This window comes from Sycon ciliatum, chromosome 8, assembly GCF_964019385.1.
Source record: "Sycon ciliatum chromosome 8, ocSycCili1.1, whole genome shotgun sequence".
NCBI classification, from domain to species: domain Eukaryota; kingdom Metazoa; phylum Porifera; class Calcarea; order Leucosolenida; family Sycettidae; genus Sycon; species Sycon ciliatum.
This window is the reverse complement of record NC_088650.1, coordinates 18,962,823-18,982,848: the sequence shown is the minus strand read 5'-3', so window position 1 is coordinate 18,982,848 and position 20,026 is coordinate 18,962,823. Positions and strand designations below refer to the sequence as shown.

The 20,026-nt window shown below is 48.9% G+C and overlaps 2 protein-coding genes across 2 annotated transcripts in view; both read left to right on the top strand.

The window, feature by feature from the left end:
• LOC135823612 (macrophage-expressed gene 1 protein-like) overlaps window positions 1-11,497 on the top strand; it is an 11,941-nt gene extending 444 nt beyond the window's left edge. The window contains exons 2-8 of the mRNA XM_065336458.1: window positions 62-200; window positions 1,436-1,572; window positions 2,208-2,454; window positions 2,733-2,809; window positions 6,160-6,432; window positions 7,053-7,093; window positions 10,552-11,497. Of these exons, the coding sequence (XP_065192530.1) occupies window positions 62-200; window positions 1,436-1,572; window positions 2,208-2,454; window positions 2,733-2,809; window positions 6,160-6,432; window positions 7,053-7,093; window positions 10,552-10,825 (1,188 nt within the window). The 3' untranslated portion in view covers window positions 10,826-11,497. The remainder of the gene's footprint in view (window positions 1-61; window positions 201-1,435; window positions 1,573-2,207; window positions 2,455-2,732; window positions 2,810-6,159; window positions 6,433-7,052; window positions 7,094-10,551) is intronic.
• A 1,334-nt stretch (window positions 11,498-12,831) lies between these two features.
• On the top strand, window positions 12,832-14,495 carry LOC135824016 (uncharacterized). Its single transcript, XM_065336908.1, has 3 exons — window positions 12,832-13,230; window positions 13,495-13,785; window positions 13,933-14,495. Exons 1-3 carry the CDS (start codon window positions 13,113-13,115, stop codon window positions 14,478-14,480), a joined length of 957 nt encoding a protein of 318 aa, XP_065192980.1. The 5' UTR covers window positions 12,832-13,112; the 3' UTR covers window positions 14,481-14,495.
• The last annotated feature ends 5,531 nt before the right edge of the window (window positions 14,496-20,026 follow it).

The window sequence follows — 20,026 nt, the reverse complement described above, 5'->3', positions numbered from 1 at the left end:
GTTGGAAATTATACTGCTGGCCCCGTCACCAACATTATCCCCTGTTATTCTTCTTCTTCAGGCCAATTCTGGTGATACCTCATTGTGCAGTCTTGCACCCAATAACTACACGTTTGGTGGCGTCTTCCAGAACTGCTCATCTCCGCAAGACTATGGCAGAGACATTTGTGCAGGGCTCAGACAGAAGAATCCGCTCTCAGGTGAGAGGAGGCAGTGAGGGCATTCTGTCATGTGAAACGGCAGTGCCATCGCTGTAGATTATGGTGTGCATAGTATACTGCATGCCTGGACACACTTGTGTCATTTAGAAAAAATATCTTTGTGTGCACTCCCATGAGGGTCAACAGATGCAAACATACGATGATGTGTATGGAGATGTAGTGGTCGTGGACTAGACCCGAATCAACCAGCTTCCTTTAACCCTTTACCTGCAGCCCCATACTTGAATGCGTCGTAAACGACGCATTCGACATGCATACTAAAACCATGCCTGGTATGACAGGAAGCATCAGCCCACGGGGATTTCCCGTGGCCCTCACACAGCCTACGTATGATCCTATCCGTAGCTGAAGAGATCTACGCGTGTCCCATTTGATTTCATTGAGAACTGCGCGATCGAAAACTTACGGAAATACACGCGCGCCGACAATGCCGTCTGCCTCCGTCAAAACGTCGTCAGGTGCATTTCTTCTTGCGCAGTGAGTTCCTTTCGTCCTCAGATGACTTCTCAGACGAGGACCTAGCAGACCTTCGCTCTGGGACCGACGACAGATACATAAATACTTCATTCCAGCCGCCGATGCAAGCGAATTTCAAATTGCGGAGCGGAGCGCACGCCAAGTAAATTCTCACGCAAATATCGGGAGCTCCAGCCGCTGAAGACGATGTCGTCGTGATGTACCTGGAAGAATCTGATGGTGCTTATGGTGGGGAAGCCATGGAGAGTGATCCCCGTGTCGACAGTCTCCCAGAGACGGAATTTTAGGCCATCGACTTTCTACGTACCTGAGTGACGGCAGCGCAGCGCGACTTGCGCACGACCTTACGGAGCCATCGGACAGCGATTCTGGGGCGATGCTGCTCTCAATTGCGAGCGACGCACGGCCACTGAAGTCTGTGATGGCTATGGTGTTCGTTTCCACTCCGAAGTCGACTTGTTTTGGCAGTATCATGTCAATGTCGGAATCTGACGATTTGCATTATGTACAATTTCCGTCTTTAGACGTATCGGTGCCAATTTAGTAGCGTATGTGTGTGGCATGTGAAAATAATTTTTTCCAAGGTCAAGAAGTAGTACCAGACTTTCAAGAAAACATAACTTGCACATACAAAATGTGCCCTCGTTGTGAGTTATTGCTATCCTTCTCAATGTTATGGATTTCGTATACAAAATGCACTTGCCGGTAAAGGGTTAATCCTTCTGATCGGTGCTCAGGAACGTATGGTTGCCCGAGTGGATATGATGCCGTGAAACTGAACACCGGCTCTGAGACATTCAACTGGAACGACCATGAGTGCCACACCGAATACCATCACTGCGGGTTTCTTTGGCTGCAGAAGTGCGGCAGGCAGGTGAGTTCTAGGTTGTTGGAGGACCAGTGGACATGGTTTTTAGGGCGATAGGCAATACACAGGACGGGCGAGTTCAATCAGATGTCTTGGCAGTATGTCCCGAAAGCACCTCCTTTGGAAAGTGGCAGAATACATGAGGACCATTGCTACATTGCCTTTATTTATGTTTACCTGGACTGTTCTAACCGAGTAAGCAGTTTGAAATGAATGTTCCAAAGAATATACCGTGATTATGGAAGAAATTTAACAGTTTATCAGGATTCACATATGCCTTTTCGCGCCGCGATCCGCGACGACGGTGTACGATGCGAACTCGCGAAATATAATTCTCAGAAGAAGTCAGAAATATTGACGTTGCTTTGCTGATTTTGCGCAAAGCTCAATGCAGGTGAGTATGTCACCATAGTATTCGCATGGCTAGGACCAACAACCTTTGTACAACTTTGCTGCAGAAAAGGCCAAAATCGCACGCCGCTTGTCGCATCTGCAATGGGCCAGTTGCACGGTTGCATGAGCTACGCAGTGGGTGTGGTTAGGGGATTTCCCGGTTTCGCGGCCGTCGCATGCTTCTGTGAATCCCGTTTTGTCTGATGGCTATTGCAAAATTCTTTCCGACTGTATAATTCTGTGTGCAGGTGTGCAGCACGCAATACCTTGGAGCGGTAGCTAACTACGAGACGTACTGGTGCGTGAAGCTGGGCCCTGTGGAGCCCAAGTCTGGATACCTTTTCGGCGGCATTTACAGCGCCAGCTCCACCAACCTTGTGACCGGTACACGCAGCTGTCCCAAGTTCTTCTACCCTCTGTCTATGGGCAGTGGAATGAAGGTGTGCGTCAGTGACAACTACGAGCAGGGTATCGCCTCCTCTGTTCCATTCGCAGGTGAGAGCTCGCTATGGCGCAACCTTCCGACGGAATGGGGTATATGTTTGCTTCTCAATGTCATGGCGTCTAGTTGGGATACGGTGTCTGGTTTTCATCGTCTGCTTTCATGGATCCATCTATGCACCTGTCGTATAGTAGCATGACTAGTGCCTGAAGCCGTGTGACTCTGCGGAGGAAACTCTCAACACTGAGATTTTTAGAACGAATTCTTTTTCTTACCAATTTGCCTTAGTTCAGCCAGTGACAAATACTTCATCTTTGTTTTCTTTGTGCAGGATTCTTCAGTTGTCATATTGGCAACCCACTGTCCCTGGTCAGCACACCAGCTGCTGAAAAGGCAGGGATTAGTGCAGTAAGTAGAGCTTACAAGTCATTACATTTTGACTCTCTGCATATCTTCAGTCTCTGTCAAATTGGTCTGTCAGTTTATCTCTCCTGTGTGCATCCGTCTCTCTCTCTCTCCCCCCCCCCTCTCTCTCTCTCTCTCTCTCTCTCTCTCTCTCTCTCTCTCTCTCCCTCCCTCTCTCTCCCTCCCTCTCTCTCACTCTCTCACTCCATCAGCGGAAGCATGCACAGTCATGCAACTATTCACATCCACGTGTCTGCAAAATGACGGCTTTGAGCAGCAAAGCCAAGTTAGCCCACGCATGCACGTGTTTTGTCACGGTTCGTCACGCGGCACATGAATAAAACATATTTTTTCCGAAAATGGTGGATGAAAAAATAAATCTTGCGTGGCCGCTTTGCCCTGCCTCGTGTCAGCAAAGCAACTTCCTTGTCAACAATTTCTGTCATCCAGTTAGCCAAAGTGACTCAAGGTTGTGTTTTCTCCGTTTTCTCCTTTGTCTCTCCGCCAAGCTGTACAAGAGTATTAGTTGTGCTAGTCTGCGTAGACAAGCGCTGACTCGTGTGAGCTGGAAGCGCTTGAAAATTCACAACTTCAAACAGCGATCGATCGCGCTTGGTTGAAATATTTATTTGTTGCGTGGGCAGATAAAGTAGCTCATGGTCGCAGTAGTGAATTTCCTGGAGTTCATGAGGCCAAGCAAGAACTACTCGAAGCAGAGGACCAGTTATTTAGGCCTCGACGTGGCGAGTGGCGTTGACGCCAACTCAGAAATGGCTGTGATTACCTGTCGAAAAATCTAGCCAAAGAAGAAGACAAGGAGCAGAGGCATTTACATGGACAACGTACGATGGTGGTTTGCAACATGCTACTACTGCTGGAGCGACGTTGAGTGCAGGGACGATCGTTGATCATCTACGTATCAGGTGTGGTTGTCAAACGCTTGTGGCCTTTGATGTGGATATGAAGATTTTATGCCCACTGTGCGTTCGTTATGCACCACATCTGCTGTGCACGTGGCATTACCCTCTCTTAGGGAGAAATCATCAACCCAGTCATTCTGGGTAAAACTATTCCTGATAGCTGTGCAGGCCAGCACAAGAACCAGTACGCTGCACTTAACAAGGTGCTTATGTTCGTGTGCTTCATGGTCAATGGAATGAGTTCAACTGAAAGCAACGGTTCCGCAGGTCTTCGACAACCTCAGCAAGGTGGTCGGCCCAGCAACAGTGGTGACGGTACTTGGCATAGAAGTCGACAGCGAGGACCAGGTGATGCGGCTACCTGACAAGAAGTTATTTGCCTTTCTAGCGGCTTTGAGTGAGTAGTCCACGCGCACTAGCTACGCAACGCGGGAACTGCTGTCGCTGATCGGAACCTTGTCCTTGCCGCAAAGGTGGTTCCTCCTGGCAGGACCTTCATCCGTCAACTCCTGTATCTTAGCTGGACAACTCTCTCAGTCTCTTCAGTCAGTAGTCAACATCAACACAAAAGCTCACTTGGACATCGAATGGTCGCGCTCCTTTGCCGCAAACTGGAATGGCCAATCCTTCTTCTACGATGTCGAGTTTTCAAAGTCCCCTGACCTTGAGCTATTCACGGATGCCTCTGATGTTGGCTTCTGCGGTTTCTATCAAGGACAATCGTTTTTGGGGCAACGGGCTGCTGAGATGCAGCATGAACCTATTTTGATTACTCGCTTCCGAGAACTGGCTTCCACAGCCAACCAGTGCCTGGTGCCAACCAGTGCCTGGTGCCAACTCCTCTGCTGAACTCGCCGCTCTGATTGCTGCCAGCAATGATCTCATGAGCGACTCAGACCTTTAAGCCCGGTATTTGCGCACACATAATCTGATGTACCCAGTTTCGGCTATGGCCGAGTTCCGGTCCCTGACCGCTACTGCCGGCAGCTCACGGCCAGTGTTCGTGTTCGTCGACGGCGGCTACTTCTCCCGAGTTTTCTCGACTAGGATCCTCAACTGCAACCGGGTGAGCTCCCATTCTGTGCGCATTGGCGGGGCCACACTCATGGCTCACCGGAGTACAAGTGTCTGTGAAGCAGCCATATGCCGTGCAGGCTGCTGGCGAAGTGCAGCATCCGATCACTATGTCAGGCGTGCAGCCGGTATACCCTCTGTGCAATGGCTAGCAGCAAAGACTGGAACAGCCCACGCCCATGTGGTGTTGAGAACAGAAGTGAGGTACATTTGTAGTGTTGTACAGTGTTGTGCCTTCCGCTTGTTGTACAGTCCTTGTGCCGGTGTGGCTCTGTGGGTATCACTTAGGGGTTTGCCATGGTTACTTGCAGGAAGTTATGCTAATGAGCGATGCCGTGAGAAATGCTTGGTCGTAAACACTGGTTTTTGGGAGGGTCAAATGCATTTGCCTCTCAGTGTTGTGCTGTACTGTCTCAGTGTTGTGACACCTGTATGTTGTTGTGTGGTTGACCCGCCGGTTTGAGGCATGGGTGGTCAACTGTGTATGTTGTATCGGTGTGTTCCCGTTTGAAGTTGCCGGGCCACCATGTGGTTGACCCGCCGATAATGGAGGCATGGGTGGTCAACTGTGTCTATTGTATCGGTGTGTTCCCGTTGAAGTTGCCGGGCCACCATGTGGTTGACCCGCCAATAATGGAGGCATGGGTGGTCAACTGTGTCTATTGTATCGGTGTGTTCCCGTTTGAAGTTGCCGGGCCACCATGTGGTTGACCCGCCGATAATGGAGGCATGGGTGGTCAACTGTGTATGTTGTATCAGTGTGTTCCCGTTTGAAGTTGCCGGGCCACCATGTGGTTGACCCGCCGAAAATGGAGGCATGGGTGGTCAACCGTGTATGCGTATCATTGAAGTTGCAATACGTACATTGCTGTGACTCGCCCGATTGCTGTTGCCGGGCACCTACGCATTTATTTGCCTACTTGTGAAGAGATATCTCTTCTGGTTTATTGCATAATTCTTGGCTCAATGTTATCCACGGTGTCGCTCGATGCAAAGTCTCGTAAATATTTATCAGACAAAATTGGAAAAAAAACTATGGCAAACCCCACTTCCTTGTATTCTATCTGCTTGGTGTACACGTGTCCACGTTTTGTACGTTTGGCACGCACATGCGTGCGTGTGTATGTGAGAGCGTGTCTGGATAAATGTGCATAGTGATGTTTTGGTTGTTTTAAGTTTTATTGTGTGTATGCGTGCATGCATGTGGGTTAACGTTTGATTATAGTCATGATCATTATTATTATTCCTCTGTAGACATGTTCACCTTGTAAATGTGTACGCATTGCTTACACTGACATGTCTGCACGCGCGCGCGCGCGCGCGCGTGTGTGTGTGTGTCCCTCTGTCGGTGCAATTCAGGTTGGCTATGGTCTTCTGATAGGAGAGGAGAGCTGGCCGCACCACTGCCCGCATGGCTATGCCCAGCATTTGGCAAGCATTGACGAGTCGTGTGCAGTGGAGTATTGTGTCAAATCGCATGCTTTCGATAGGCCATCACGACTCCTACTCAAGCGGCCACCATACGGCAAGGCATACCCAATGCCACAGAATAACACTGTAGAACTGAACTTCATCACCGGGCCGAGTGGTAAAACATGGTCGAGGAATGGCACAGCTGGCTCTTGGAAAAGGGTGAGTTGTGGTTCAATTCCTACTCAACTGCTGAATAGTACTGGCAACACTATATCTAGATTAGCCATGTGTGAAGAAAACAAAACTTTAACAGGATACTCGAATCGATGTACCGGTAATCATAGGTATGTTATAATTATTACCTTTATTTTACTTCACCATAGGTACAGGCATTGCTGCTGCCTTCTTGCTGTGGATCATACATGATGCCACAGCTCCTAGGCTATGATGTATCTCTTCTTTGTCTTGCTATGTGGCTGCCTAACTCAGATAGCTCGAGGGTAGTGACAAGATCCCAGAACATGTTTGGATGAATGGAGTGAACGTTATTTGTTTACCCCATCATGATGGTGACCGTCGAATGTAATTCATGTGTATCCTCTACAACGAAGAGAGGGAGATGTTTTGTTTGCAATTTGCATTTCATTCGCTGCCATCCTCAGGCAAAATATGTCTAACGTGTGCAATGTGTGTCTTCTATGTGTATTTATGTGTGTGGTGTGTGTGTGTGTGTGTGTGTGTGTGTGTGTGTGTGTGTGTGTGTGTGTGTGTGTGTGTGTGTGTGTGTGTGTGTGTGTGTGTGTGTGTGTGTGTGTGTGTGTGTGTGTGTGTGTGTGTAGAATTTCCGTGGACTTGAGCTAGAGGCCATCCAACAACCAAGGTATGTGTGTATGCTAGTAGCAAACAGCCAGGGGTGGAGTATCAAACAGCCAGGGGTGGAGTAGCAAACAGCCAGGGGTGGAGTAGCAAACAGCCAGGGCTGGAGTAGCAAACAGCCAGGGCTGGATTAGCAAACAGCCAGGGCTGGAGTAGCAAACAGCCAGGGCTGGAGTAGCAAACAGCCAGGGCTGGAGTAGCAAACAGCCAGGGGTGGAGTAGCAAACAGCCAGGGGTGGAGTAGCAAACAGCCAGGGGCGGAGTAGCAAACAGCCAGGGGTGGAGTAGCAAACAGCCAGGGCTGGAGTAGCAAACAGCCAGGGGTGGAGTAGCAAACAGCCAGGGGTGGAGTAGCAAACAGCCAGGGGTGGAGTAGCAAACAGCCAGGGCTGGAGTAGCAAACAGCCAGGGCTGGAGTAGCAAACAGCCAGGGCTGGAGTAGCAAACAGCCAGGGCTGGAGTAGCAAACAGCCAGGGCTGGAGTAGCAAACAGCCAGGGCTGGAGTAGCAAACAGCCAGGGGTGGAGTAGCAAACAGCCAGGGGTGGAGTAGCAAACAGCCAGGGGTGGAGTAGCAAACAGCCAGGGGTGGAGTAGCAAACAGCCAGGGGTGGAGTAGCAAACAGCCAGGGGTGGAGTAGCAAACAGCCAGGGCTGGAGTAGCAAACAGCCAGGGGTGGAGTAGCAAACAGCCAGGGGTGGAGTAGCAAACAGCCAGGGGTGGAGTAGCAAACAGTCAGGGGTGGAGTAGCAAACAGCCAGGGGTGGAGTAGCAAACAGCCAGGGGTGGAGTAGCAAACAGCCAGGGGTGGAGTAGCAAACAGTCAGGGGTGGAGTAGCAAACAGCCAGGGGTGGAGTAGCAAACAGCCAGGGGTGGAGTAGCAAACAGCCAGGGGTGGAGTAGCAAACAGCCAGGGCTGGAGTAGCAAACAGCCAGGGCTGGAGTAGCAAACAGCCAGGGCTGGAGTAGCAAACAGCCAGGGCTGGAGTAGCAAACAGCCAGGGCTGGAGTAGCAAACAGCCAGGGCTTGAGTAGCAAACAGCCAGGGGTGGAGTAGCAAACAGTCAGGGGTGGAGTAGCAAACAGCCAGGGGTGGAGTAGCAAACAGCCAGGGGTGGAGTAGCAAACAGCCAGGGGTGGAGTAGCAAACAGCCAGGGCTGGAGTAGCAAACAGCCAGGGCTGGAGTAGCAAACAGCCAGGGCTGGAGTAGCAAACAGCCAGGGCTGGAGTAGCAAACAGCCAGGGGTGGAGTAGCAAACAGCCAGGGGTGGAGTAGCAAACAGCCAGGGGTGGAGTAGCAAACAGTCAGGGGTGGAGTAGCAAACAGCCAGGGGTGGAGTAGCAAACAGCCAAAGGCTGGAGTAGCAAACAGCCAGGGGTGGAGTAGCAAACAGCCAGGGCTGGAGTAGCAAACAGCCAGGGGTGGAGTAGCAAACAGCCAGGGCTGGAGTAGCAAACAGCCAGCGCTGGAGTAGCAAACAGCCAGGGGTGGAGTAGCAAACAGCCAGGGGTGGAGTAGCAAACAGCCAGGGCTGGAGTAGCAAACAGCCAGGGGTGGAGTAGCAAACAGCCAGGGCTGGAGTAGCAAACAGCCAGGGGTGGAGTAGCAAACAGCCAGGGGTGGAGTAGCAAACAGCCAGGGCTGGAGTAGCAAACAGCCAGGAGTGGAGTAGCAAACAGCCAGGGGTGGAGTAGCAAACAGCCAGGGCTGGAGTAGCAAACAGCCAGGGGTGGAGTAGCAAACAGCCAGGGCTGGAGTAGCAAACAGCCAGGGGTGGAGTAGCAAACAGCCAGGGGTGGAGTAGCAAACAGCCAGGGGTGGAGTAGCAAACAGCCAGGGCTGGAGTAGCAAACAGCCAGGGCTGGAGTAGCAAGCAGCCAGGGGTGGAGTAGCAAACAGCCAGGGCTGGAGTAGCAAACAGCCAGGGCTGGAGTAGCAAACAGCCAGGGGTGGAGTAGCAAACAGCCAGGGGTGGAGTAGCAAACAGCCAGGGGTGGAGTAGCAAACAGCCAGGGCTGGAGTAGCAAACAGCCAGGGCTGGAGTAGCAAACAGCCAGGGGTGGAGTAGCAAACAGCCAGGGGTGGAGTAGCAAACAGCCAGGGGTGGAGTAGCAAACAGCCAGGGGTGGAGTAGCAAACAGCCAGGGGTGGAGTAGCAAACAGTCAGGGGTGGAGTAGCAAACAGCCAGGGGTGGAGTAGCAAACAGCCAGGGGTGGAGTAGCAAACAGCCAGGGGTGGAGTAGCAAACAGTCAGGGCTGGAGTAGCAAACAGCCAGGGCTGGAGTAGCAAACGGCCAGGGCTGGAGTAGCAAACGGCCAGCGCTGGAGTAGCAAACGGCCAGCGCTGGAGTAGCAAACAGCCAGGGGTGGAGTAGCAAACAGCCAGGGCTGGAGTAGCAAACAGCCAGGGCTGGAGTAGCAAACAGCCAGGGGTGGAGTAGCAAACAGCCAGGGGTGGAGTAGCAAACAGCCAGGGGTGGAGTAGCAAACAGCCAGGGTAGGAGTAGCAAACAGCCAGGGGTGGAGTAGCAAACAGCCAGGGCTGGAGTAGCAAACAGCCAGGGCTGGAGTAGCAAACAGCCAGGGGTGGAGTAGCAAACAGCCAGGGGTGGAGTAGCAAACAGCCAGGGTTGGAGTAGCAAACAGCCAGGGGTGGAGTAGCAAACAGCCAGGGGTGGAGTAGCAAACAGCCAGGGCTGGAGTAGCAAACAGCCAGGGCTGGAGTAGCAAACAGCCAGGGGTGGAGTAGCAAACAGCCAGGGCTGGAGTAGCAAACAGCCAGGGGTGGAGTAGCAAACAGCCAGGGGTGGAGTAGCAAACAGCCAGGGGTGGAGTAGCAAACAGCCAGGGGTGGAGTAGCAAACAGCCAGGGCTGGAGTAGCAAACAGCCAGGGCTGGAGTAGCAAACAGCCAGGGCTGGAGTAGCAAACAGCCAGGCTGTACTGTAAACTACATAATGGTGCAAGAAGAGTCGAACGCAAATATTAACCATCGTGAAATCAAACTCCAACAGTGGGTGTATGTGACAGACCACGGTGTTCCGCGAAAATTTGCCATCGTGTACGCTGGCGGTTCACAGTGTACGGTGTGCTTTCGGGACCCCCTCCCCCCCCCCCCCTCCCCCCCCCCAGTAGTGCTGGATTTGAATCCTGGCTATTCATTTTCTTGTGCAACACTTTCTGGTGCGTCAAATAATTAATTACAAAGACTTTGTAGACTGCATGCAAACAGCCAGGGGTTGATAGCTTTATGCGGTAAGCGGTTGAGATCCCCCGGTAGTGCTGGATTTGAATCCTGGCCATTTATCTTTCTCGTGCAGCACTGCATGGTGCATCATACTTCAAGTATTGCTAAGGCTGCGTGGACTTCTTGCATTTAATAGGAGTATAATTATGTCTCCGGCCCATCGTTGGACTCAATGTGACACTGTATTATTTGCACTCTCCATATTTGTCTAGCTCGAGCCTGCAGACCCCATCGCATCACACTGACACGCAAATGGTGGCGGGCGTTTCCGTTGCCAGCGTATTTGCCTGCGTCCTGCTCATTGCCCTGGTCGTGACTTGCCGCAAGAACCAGCGGCTTCAGAGACGCGGCTTCCAGCCACCCCTGATCAGCGGTGAGACAGCGTCGACGTCAACAGGATACACGTCGGTGAACACCACACCAGCCCCCGACGCAATAAGCAGTGAGAGTGCACGACAGAGAACCGGTTACTCCACGCTTGGCTAACTGCAAGTCATTACACTCGTACTGTATAGTATGCCACGGGGAAATCCCCTTCTTACTGTCATCGGTTGTATGCCACTCCTCCTGATCACTGTATACTAGGACAAAGTTTCATCAACATTTTTTTTCAATTCTCCTGATATTTGATATGAGTTGATTTTTAAATGTTTTTTTTTTGCTTCCCCAGCAAAGTCAACGGTCTTGTGTTGCCTTGCAGCGTTTTGTAATGTATAGTGTATCGGATTTTCTACAGGCCTATCTATGCCCATAATGGACTCTATCTATCTATCCAACTCTCTCTCTCTCTCCTTCTCACATCCTGACGCTCTTTAGTTTTGTTTGTTGTTTTTCACTCTATCAAATTATCTCTCTGTGTTCCTCTTCTTCCCACGTGGGGACAATTCATTTGTTCTGTTTGCCTTTTTCATAGCTACGGGATATTTTCTTCGCTACCGTAACGAAGAAGACCATTTGTTGCTGTCATGTGCTTCTTCTGTTTTATGTAAATTGTATCGGTTTCTTCGGGCCTATTTATGCCTCGAATAGTCTCTCCCACTTCTCCCTCCCATGCACACGCACAATTCTTTCATTTTGTTTGTCGTTTTCATGGCATGGAATTCATTCTCATCACTTTGCCTGCTTTGCGCTTTTCCGAAACGGGCTCGACCATACCAATGGAGGTGGCTTTGTGCGTGTGTGCGGGCACGCTTGTTTGACCATGTGTGGGATCAGGTGATTGTTGAATGACTCATGATTTCTGATATCAGCAGGGTGAGGTAACTGAGGTTGACATGTTGGGCGAGTATGACGACTACGAAGACAGTTGAACATGATGATTTTCAAAGGTAACTCAAACAAATAAGGGAATGAAAACATTTTTACAAAAGAAGTCAACTAATGAATAGAAGAAGTAATGTTTCTCCTTTCTATTTCAAAGTATGTTGATCTCTCGGTGCATGCATGGGCATGACTATTAATTTAAGCCTGTGAAGTGATATCCCTGCAAATGTTGCTCTCACTGCTTTCTGTGCATATACATGACTTGATACTACCAGTCAGCCCTTTCGAATAGGTGCACCCACTCCCCTCCCCCCCCCCCCCCCCTCCGCCTTTGCCTCACTACAACTTGCAAAAAATACAAGTCTCCAGCGAGACGTCCGCCTCAGTGTACCTATCAGTATCTGCCCGGCTGCCTTCGTGACCTCTGCAGTTATGCCCGTGACAGAAAACAATGGAGTAACATCTGCTCAACCATTTTAGTCTAGTACGGCTATTCTTAAACTATATATTTGACCTTTATTTCTAGGTTCTCATTTTCATTTTGCTTTCCTCACACACGTAATTATGCTCGCAGTCAATTCTGCCGTCGTGAGTCCCATTCGGGACGGATACGAGAATAATAATGCATGTAATAATAATAATAATGCATGGACACCTTGGTATGGGGATACTCATGTACTTGTCATGTACTTATGGCTAGGGCCCGGTGTAATATGCCCGAAACTTTGCCGAAAATGCTTTTGGGAAATTCTCGTAAACCTTGCCGAAAATGCTCACTTTTTTGTAATCCTCAGCACACGCCGTCAAAAGACTCAAAACCAGGGAGTCGGAAAATACCGGTATTTTACGACTCCCTGGTCAAAACCATTATTTTCAATAGGGCTTGAAAGTGATGACGTCAAAAACGGCCAGGGAGTACTAAGTTGACATCAGATTTCTATTTTGGATCCACTAAGGTGTGACTTTGCTATTGCCTCAGTATGTGGGTGCATAGCAACCCACTCATGTCGTATGCAGGGGTGACTTTTACTTCGCCACCAGTTGTAACCCCGCCTCCAGTAGCCAAATCAGTCAGTTTCACTGGTTACATCACCTTGCTGTGAGTAAGACGGCTTGAAATGTGCTTGGATCCATACAAAAACTGGATCCAAGTGGATCCAATTTTTGAATTTTTGAAATTGTTGCTATGCTGTGACGTAGCACTTTCAAGCCCTATTCATAAACTACTCAACAGGGAGTCGTAAAATACCGGGAGGCGACACGAGATGCACAACCGCGTCGGATGATTGCCTCAGCTCGGGCACGAGTGCTGAGACCTCACGCGCTGCATGGCGAGGGACTTCCCATGAGGTCAAAGCGGCGCAGGTCATGCAAAAGGACGCGTTCGCTGTTTGGTCCAAAAAATTTGAAAACTCAATAAAATTATCCTGCACACAACGAATCCAGTGTCAGCAGTTCGTTTTGTTTCTCTAAGTAATAATACTTTGTGCCTTGGCCTTCGAAGTAAAGGATGATGGAGCTTGACAGAGATGACTGCCAAAGTGATGAGCCCACCGTGGAAGATGTAGATGACGCCACGTATTCACTTGGTGACCTGAGTTGTGGGGATGTTCAGCTGTGGGCTACAGGTGAGATTCTTTCGTTTGCATGTTTTTGTCTCTTCCTTGTGGACACGAATGTATAATCTGTAGCATACCTAAGTGCCCGAACTGACCCGATAAATTAGGTGGTCGACACCATCCTTTTCATCCTAGTCTGCCCACGATGCATTGTCTGTTCACTGTGACAGGATATTTATTGAAGTCCTGAAAATTTACGTGTGTACCTAGTATGTATCATCACCGTAGATGATGTAAACCTCCATCCTCAAACCATACTTTGTCTATGTGCAGATCGATGTAAGAGTGGTAGTGCCATCATGGTGTACAGGCCTATGGAAGGTGCAGTGATCCATGGAATTTGCAAACTGCTGACAATGAGACAGGCGAGTGTTACTGAGGCGACGGAGTCATTCCTGCATGTTATTACGACACGGTTACACAAGGCATCAGGTACTGCAAATCTGCTACGCCAGGAAGTGTGCCAGCTGAAGGCATGCAAGGGTGCTGATATTTCGCAAGCATGGCAACAAATGCTGTCCGTCATCGCAACAGCTATTCCCGAAGTGAAAATCAATTGTGAAGGTCAGTGCGTTTTGCATGCACGTTGGAAAAAAATTGGCTTCTGACTAGGTATGCAGACTAGGTATGCAAACGCTGGCTTTTGAATACTGGTACAGTCTCTGCAACCACCAGTCCTTATATGTTGTCTTTTTCTTTTCTCTTCTTCAGATTTGGAAGTTACATCTGCAGTGCTAGCGAATCTGATAAGCTACCTGCATGCCACGGCTGCCGCTGCTATCAGGAAAGCGTCAATAGCACCATCCAAAGCTGCTGAAGCCATCCCCGAACCGGTGATTGACAATTTGTCTCACCTTGCTGAAAAGTACCATGGTGGTTGGTGCTTGGTGGCCGTGCGGCGTGAGCTGGAAGGAGCAAGGTGTCGCAACGACAACTTGCTGCAGCTTATACCTTTATTTGGCAAGGATGCCGTGACAAGCCTTCAGCCTTGTTTGGAGAATTTTGGAGCCATTCTCCAAACATCTGAGCATCAAGCGTTGCCCAGAAATGACCAACCGCTCCGTGACCATGGCTATGCAGCACCCATAGCTGCAACACAGCATGAAGAGCAGAAGCATACGTTTGTACTTGTGCCTGCTGCATGCTCCTTGTTTCACCAGCTTAATTTAATAACCCATTCCCAGTTCCTCAGCATGCTCAACACACACAAGCAACACGCTCTGTATAAGACAAAATACGACACAGATAAAAACAACTGAACCAGTGATATGTGAATTTTGCGCTTGTGTGTGCACGAGCATGCATGTGTGTGTGTGTGTGTGTGTGTGTGTGTGTGTGTGTGTGTGTGTATGTATGTATGTGTGCTTGTGTGTATGCTACTGTGATAAGCGGTACAAGCAGTATACAGGATATTGACGGGTATTCACCTTGAGTGCATTCACCGATAGTGTGACTTTCGTCGCAGAGAACTTTGCTCAGTCGGTGAGGCGACTCGGCCTTACGTTTCCTGAAGGCAATGTGTTCAGAACAGTTATGAACAGCTATGAACAGTTAAGAAATGACAAATATTGTTTGCAGTTCATGGGCCATATAGATGTGAAACACTTTGAATGCAGAAGAATGAGGATAGTGGCATCAAATACTGCATGGATTCTGTTTGATATGCTACTTTTTTTTCCCTTCCATGGAAAGGTACGTGAGTACATCGTCGAACTTCATCTCGAAACTTCACACAAACCTAGAATGGAACTTGGACAACATGAAGGGGCCATGGGCATGGTGTGTTTAGTGGAGAACTATTCCGAAAACAGGGTGTCATTCGCATTGACTCAATTCAAATTTGAGTACATTTCGTGAATAACTTACCTTGACATTCCGTCGTCTCCAAAGCAGTGAACTTCCAAAAAAAATTAAAAGCCACGGCTCAACCTAAGGTAATGCGTGGTACGTATCAGAAACAACCAGCTTTCGCTCTGGAGATCCAGAATAGCCTCGAAGCATATAGCAAAAACAATTGAGAAAAAGAAGATGACGACGACGTTTCAATCACGCTTCAAATTTCGCGGGTCGAGTGCGGCAATCCTCGGATCGTGAAATGTGTGGCGTGTCGCCTCCCGGTATTTTACGACTCCCTGCTACTCAACAAGAAGCTAACCCACGGAATGCGGAAGTGACGTTCTTGTTTGGGAAGTTTTTCTTCTCTCAATTTTGATACACAACGGCCAAGTGCTCCGTTTCCCCCAAAATGCTGCATCACGAGCCCAAAGTGCTGGGTTCGAGGATTGTACCGAAAATGCTAAAAAAATGCCGGCATATTACACGGGGGCCTACTTATGGCCACTTGCAAGTAAGAAAAAGCACAATTTTCCGAGCTTTGAGGCTCCATAAGTTCAAGAAAGTGAATAAGTATCATATGAATGTGAGGATTTTGCGACCATAATGCGAGCATCCATGAAGGCATAATTCCATGATTTCGCAAGCGTGATCCGCCGGAGCCTATCACACACCGACACACGTCTTTCTTCTCTTTCTCAGACTCCTCCTGACTCTATTTCATTCTCCTGGGTGGTGGATACCAACAGCCAGCGCATGCCGGTGTACAGTGTATGTGGTGTGATATATGTGTGTGTGTGTGGGGGGGGGGGGGGGGGGGGAGATTAGAAAGAGACCAAAAAGTAAATTGGACTCTGTCTCTGTGTCCAATTCTAGTTTCTGCAGAAATGGAGACGCACAATAAAGTGATCAAAGCAGTCGCCAAGCACCTGTTCTTGAAGACGCTAAGCCCAAAAACCTCCGTGCAAGTATGGTGGAGACCCTACCCCATCACATTCAGCTGTAAAGCAGTGGTGTTGTGACTGCAGGAGAGTGAGAGTCGGCACAAATGATACTGAACGGTCAGGGAGACCTTGACGAGAAACAGACGAAGAAATATCCGACAAAGTGCTTTCAAAATAATGATCATGAAGGACCGTACAAAAACGTAAGACCGCCTTTGGATCAGTAGCCAGCATTACGGAGAAGCTTGGCTTGAACAAAGTATCTTGCCGTTGGTTTCCGAGAATGCTCACAGCAGAGCAGAAGCGCCGGCGTGTGGATTGCCGCGCAGAGCTCCTGCAGCAGTTTCAGGAGTCTCCAGGTAGTTTTCTTGGGCAACTAGTGTCTCAGGACGAAATATGGGTCCACCGATTGGATTATTTAAATCAAACCCGTTGAAAGCATGCAGGGAAATTGCGAGCTCACCCACTCCAAAAAGTTCAAAGCTCGAGCATCAAGTTGCCGGGAAGGTCATGCTGACTTGCCTTGGTGTTGTCATGCTGGATGTCTTGAAGACAGGCAGGACGATCCGCAATGGACAATATCATGCTAAAAAGCCAAGGAGCTCCGGACTCCGGGATCATCGGAACTGACCGTCAGACGCCATGGGAAGCTGTCGAAGGACATTCTGCATTTCCAAGACGATGATGCACCAGCCCACACGTCCCATATTGCTGTGGCTGTAGCGAGAACATGTGGCTTCCAAGTGCCAACTCCTTCCCCATCCGCTCTACTTTCCTGATTGGGCCTCTGCAGACTTCTTTTCTTTCTCTTCCCTTCCATGACAGAATCACCATGAGGGCGACATTTTCGCGGATGAAGTCATAGCAGATGTCGACGACGTTTTGGGCAAGCAAGATGAAACCTTCTACAGTCCGTTTCAAAAAGATTTGCAATCCTGGCGATCGCCCGCGGAGTTTGGCGTCTTACCGTATGAGCACTCGAGCGCTGCCTGGAAAAACTCACTGTGAACTCGAAGAAATATTCCGCGCGAAAGCAGGAAAAATGACAACTCACTCACGTTGATACAGTCATGTACGTCTGTCGTCTGGTTTACAACAAACGAGTTCTTCCTCGTATCGATAATGGAGTCAGAGAGGACATGTCGAAACGAAAGTGTAGTAAATGTTGACGAGCGGCATGGGTCCCAATTCGTTTTGTGACCAAAATAGTTTCTTTGAGCTGCGATGCAATTTACTCACCGTGTGACGAAAACGACATCGACACGGACTCATTCCCAAGGCCATGACTTGGCAAAGCTATCCGTGTGACTTCGACGACATTTGAGAAAGTAGACGCTTGTGAACGCTGATAGAAGACGGCGTTGACTGCTAAATTCAAATAAATTGGCGATCTTGAAATACTAGAATAAATCTCAAAAAGCTACAGCGCGATGACTTCCATATTCACTCACACCATTGCAGTGTTGTGGGTGTGTTCACATGGCGTGAGCCAGTCAAGTGTCAGTCAGTTCGGCAGGAAGCGCGAGCTCCAACAACAACAACAAGTCGTTTGGTGCAGCCATCTTCTTTTAGTACCAGCTTGATCACCAAAACAATGAAGAAAAAAAGTTTGACTTGAGGATAGATTGGGATTCGAACTCACAACTTCATGATCAGCAGACAGCATTCATAACCACAAGGCCAAAAAGGAAAGGATAAATCGTGGGTTTTGATAAAAAATCGATACTGGCTTCCTGGGCAAATTGTAAACCATGGGAAAAGGCCGGAAACCTGGCCGAAATTCTAACTCCTTAACGGCTGATCCAATTGTTCCGAAACCTTCACAGAACAATTTGCCGTGTCCTAACAAGCCATTCTATGTACTTTGTTGTCCAAATTTCCCTTATCTTCATACTTTTTAAGACCCAAACCTGATTGTAAATCTTTTTGAAACAGACTATACGTTTACATTCGCGGATTGATGAAACTGGAGCATCGCTCAGGGAGAAGTGCATGAGAGGGGTGACAAATAAAAGGAAGAAAACGGCGATGCATGCTAGCTACTGTTATTCGAGTTTGTGGGTCCGGCCGGAAATTTTCTGACCGTCCCCTCGTAACCTGAGTGCCAAATCTTGACTGATAAAATTGGTCCCAGAAAACTGTCAGATTCTGGTACTTTTTCTGGTCGACCTCCATGCGTAGTGTGCTACAGTCCATTCCATATGTGTGCACTCTTTTCCAGTCAAAGGGCCAATATAAGTGTGCACGCTTTTCCATCCAGTCAAAGGGCCATGGCGCCATGTGTATGCCCCATGGATTCTACATGTAGGCCAGCGCCAGCCTGACATGGGAATACCCCACGTATAACGTGGATGCGTTGAGATGATCAATAAGGTTCATGACTTCTTCAAAGTAGGGATTTCAGTCACGTGATCTGCGGGGGCAAAAGTACCTTGACACGCATGCATGCTTTTTGAATGCCAGGCAGCTGGCATGGCACAGCTCAGCGTGGGATCTTCGGCGTAGATTTTAGGTAGGGAGAGTGAGTTTATCGCCATTTTTATTGGCGCACCGTTGAAGAGTAGGTTTCAAGCTTTCGTTTGGTGGCTCACACGGCGAATTCGTGCCGATATTACGCATCTCGAGAGATTCTTGTAGATTTCAAAGTCGCTTTTGAGGTGTTTGCCTTGGTTCCACGCTCAAGCGGCAGTCAGAATCAGATTCTACGGCATCGATTTAGTCTAAGTAGGTTCCTTCAGATGGCATGAAGCATTGAAGGGTCGCGCTCGGTCGCGGAAATTGTTTTGAAGTTGAACGCCATGACACAGTATGGAGGTGGAGAAGAAAGACGATTGACTTCCGTCTTTCTCTGTGTTCATGGTGTTGTCCCAGGCAGTTGAGGAATGGCCTAGTAGTAGTTGAACTCTCGTTGAGGGCGAGAAGCAAAAATGATACCAAGTAAGTTTTTAGTTAGCATAATTTGATTTTGCTAGTTGCAGTCGTGGATGGAAAGGATTTCGAGACGATGTGAAAATTGCCAGGAACAAAATCGGGCGTATCAGAGAGTGGAGAAAAAAATTGCTGAAGAACAAGGCAAGTGACGACCTCAGTGAATTACTAAGTCATCCTTTAGACTGCTTCTCAATCAAATTGTAAAGCAGATAACCACACACTGAACGAAAAATCGTATATTGTGTCTGATTCTTGTCCAAGAAAGAAACATTGAACTGCAAGGAAAATTGTGGGCAGCAGGGATTGCAAATTGCATGAATTGTAAAAGTTTGGAAAATTATATCAGTGTTATCAAATTTCCACACCTGAGCAGTCGTACGTGCTGAGGTGTGGATATTTGCAACAGTTCATGTCCATGCTGGACCAGCCGTTGATGTCAGTGCTGAAGCAACAGTTGATGTTGATGCCGGCGCAGCAAATGATGGCGCTTTGGAGCCCGCATCCGGCATAGCAGGTCTTGACCCTGTGTGTGGCACCAGACTTGATCTTCCATGTGTCATACAGGTGCGTGGTTGTTCCAGGCTGGTTTTTTACTGAACTTATCTCTTATAAATACTCACCGCTGGCTGGCTTCTGTGTACAATACTCAATAGCCTCTAGAATGGTCGTTGTGCGGCTAATGCGCGTCTCTGACTCGTTGCAGCCGAAAACGGGCACTGTGTGACATCAGAGCTTGCTGTCTGCTCCTCTAGTTTCCCACATGCATACTATATAACTTAAATGTGGTGTTTGCCGTATTTCTGTCATATTCCACCTATTACCATGTTGCATTATGCGTGAAATATACTGTTGCTAGGGCCGTTGCTAAGGACGCCATTGTTGCGGTCATTTGGAATATTGAAAAAAAACTTTTATCTTCCGTTCCGTCACAGCCAGGGCCATCCTTGATCCAAGTTTGGCCACGATCGGATGAAGTTTATTTGTTGCTATGGTGTTGCTAGGGAGTATGGGAATTCCATTTTGTGCCATCCTGCAGATCCAATTTGTATGTGTGTTCATCAAGGTTGGTGCGCTATGTTTGAATGCTCATAACTTTG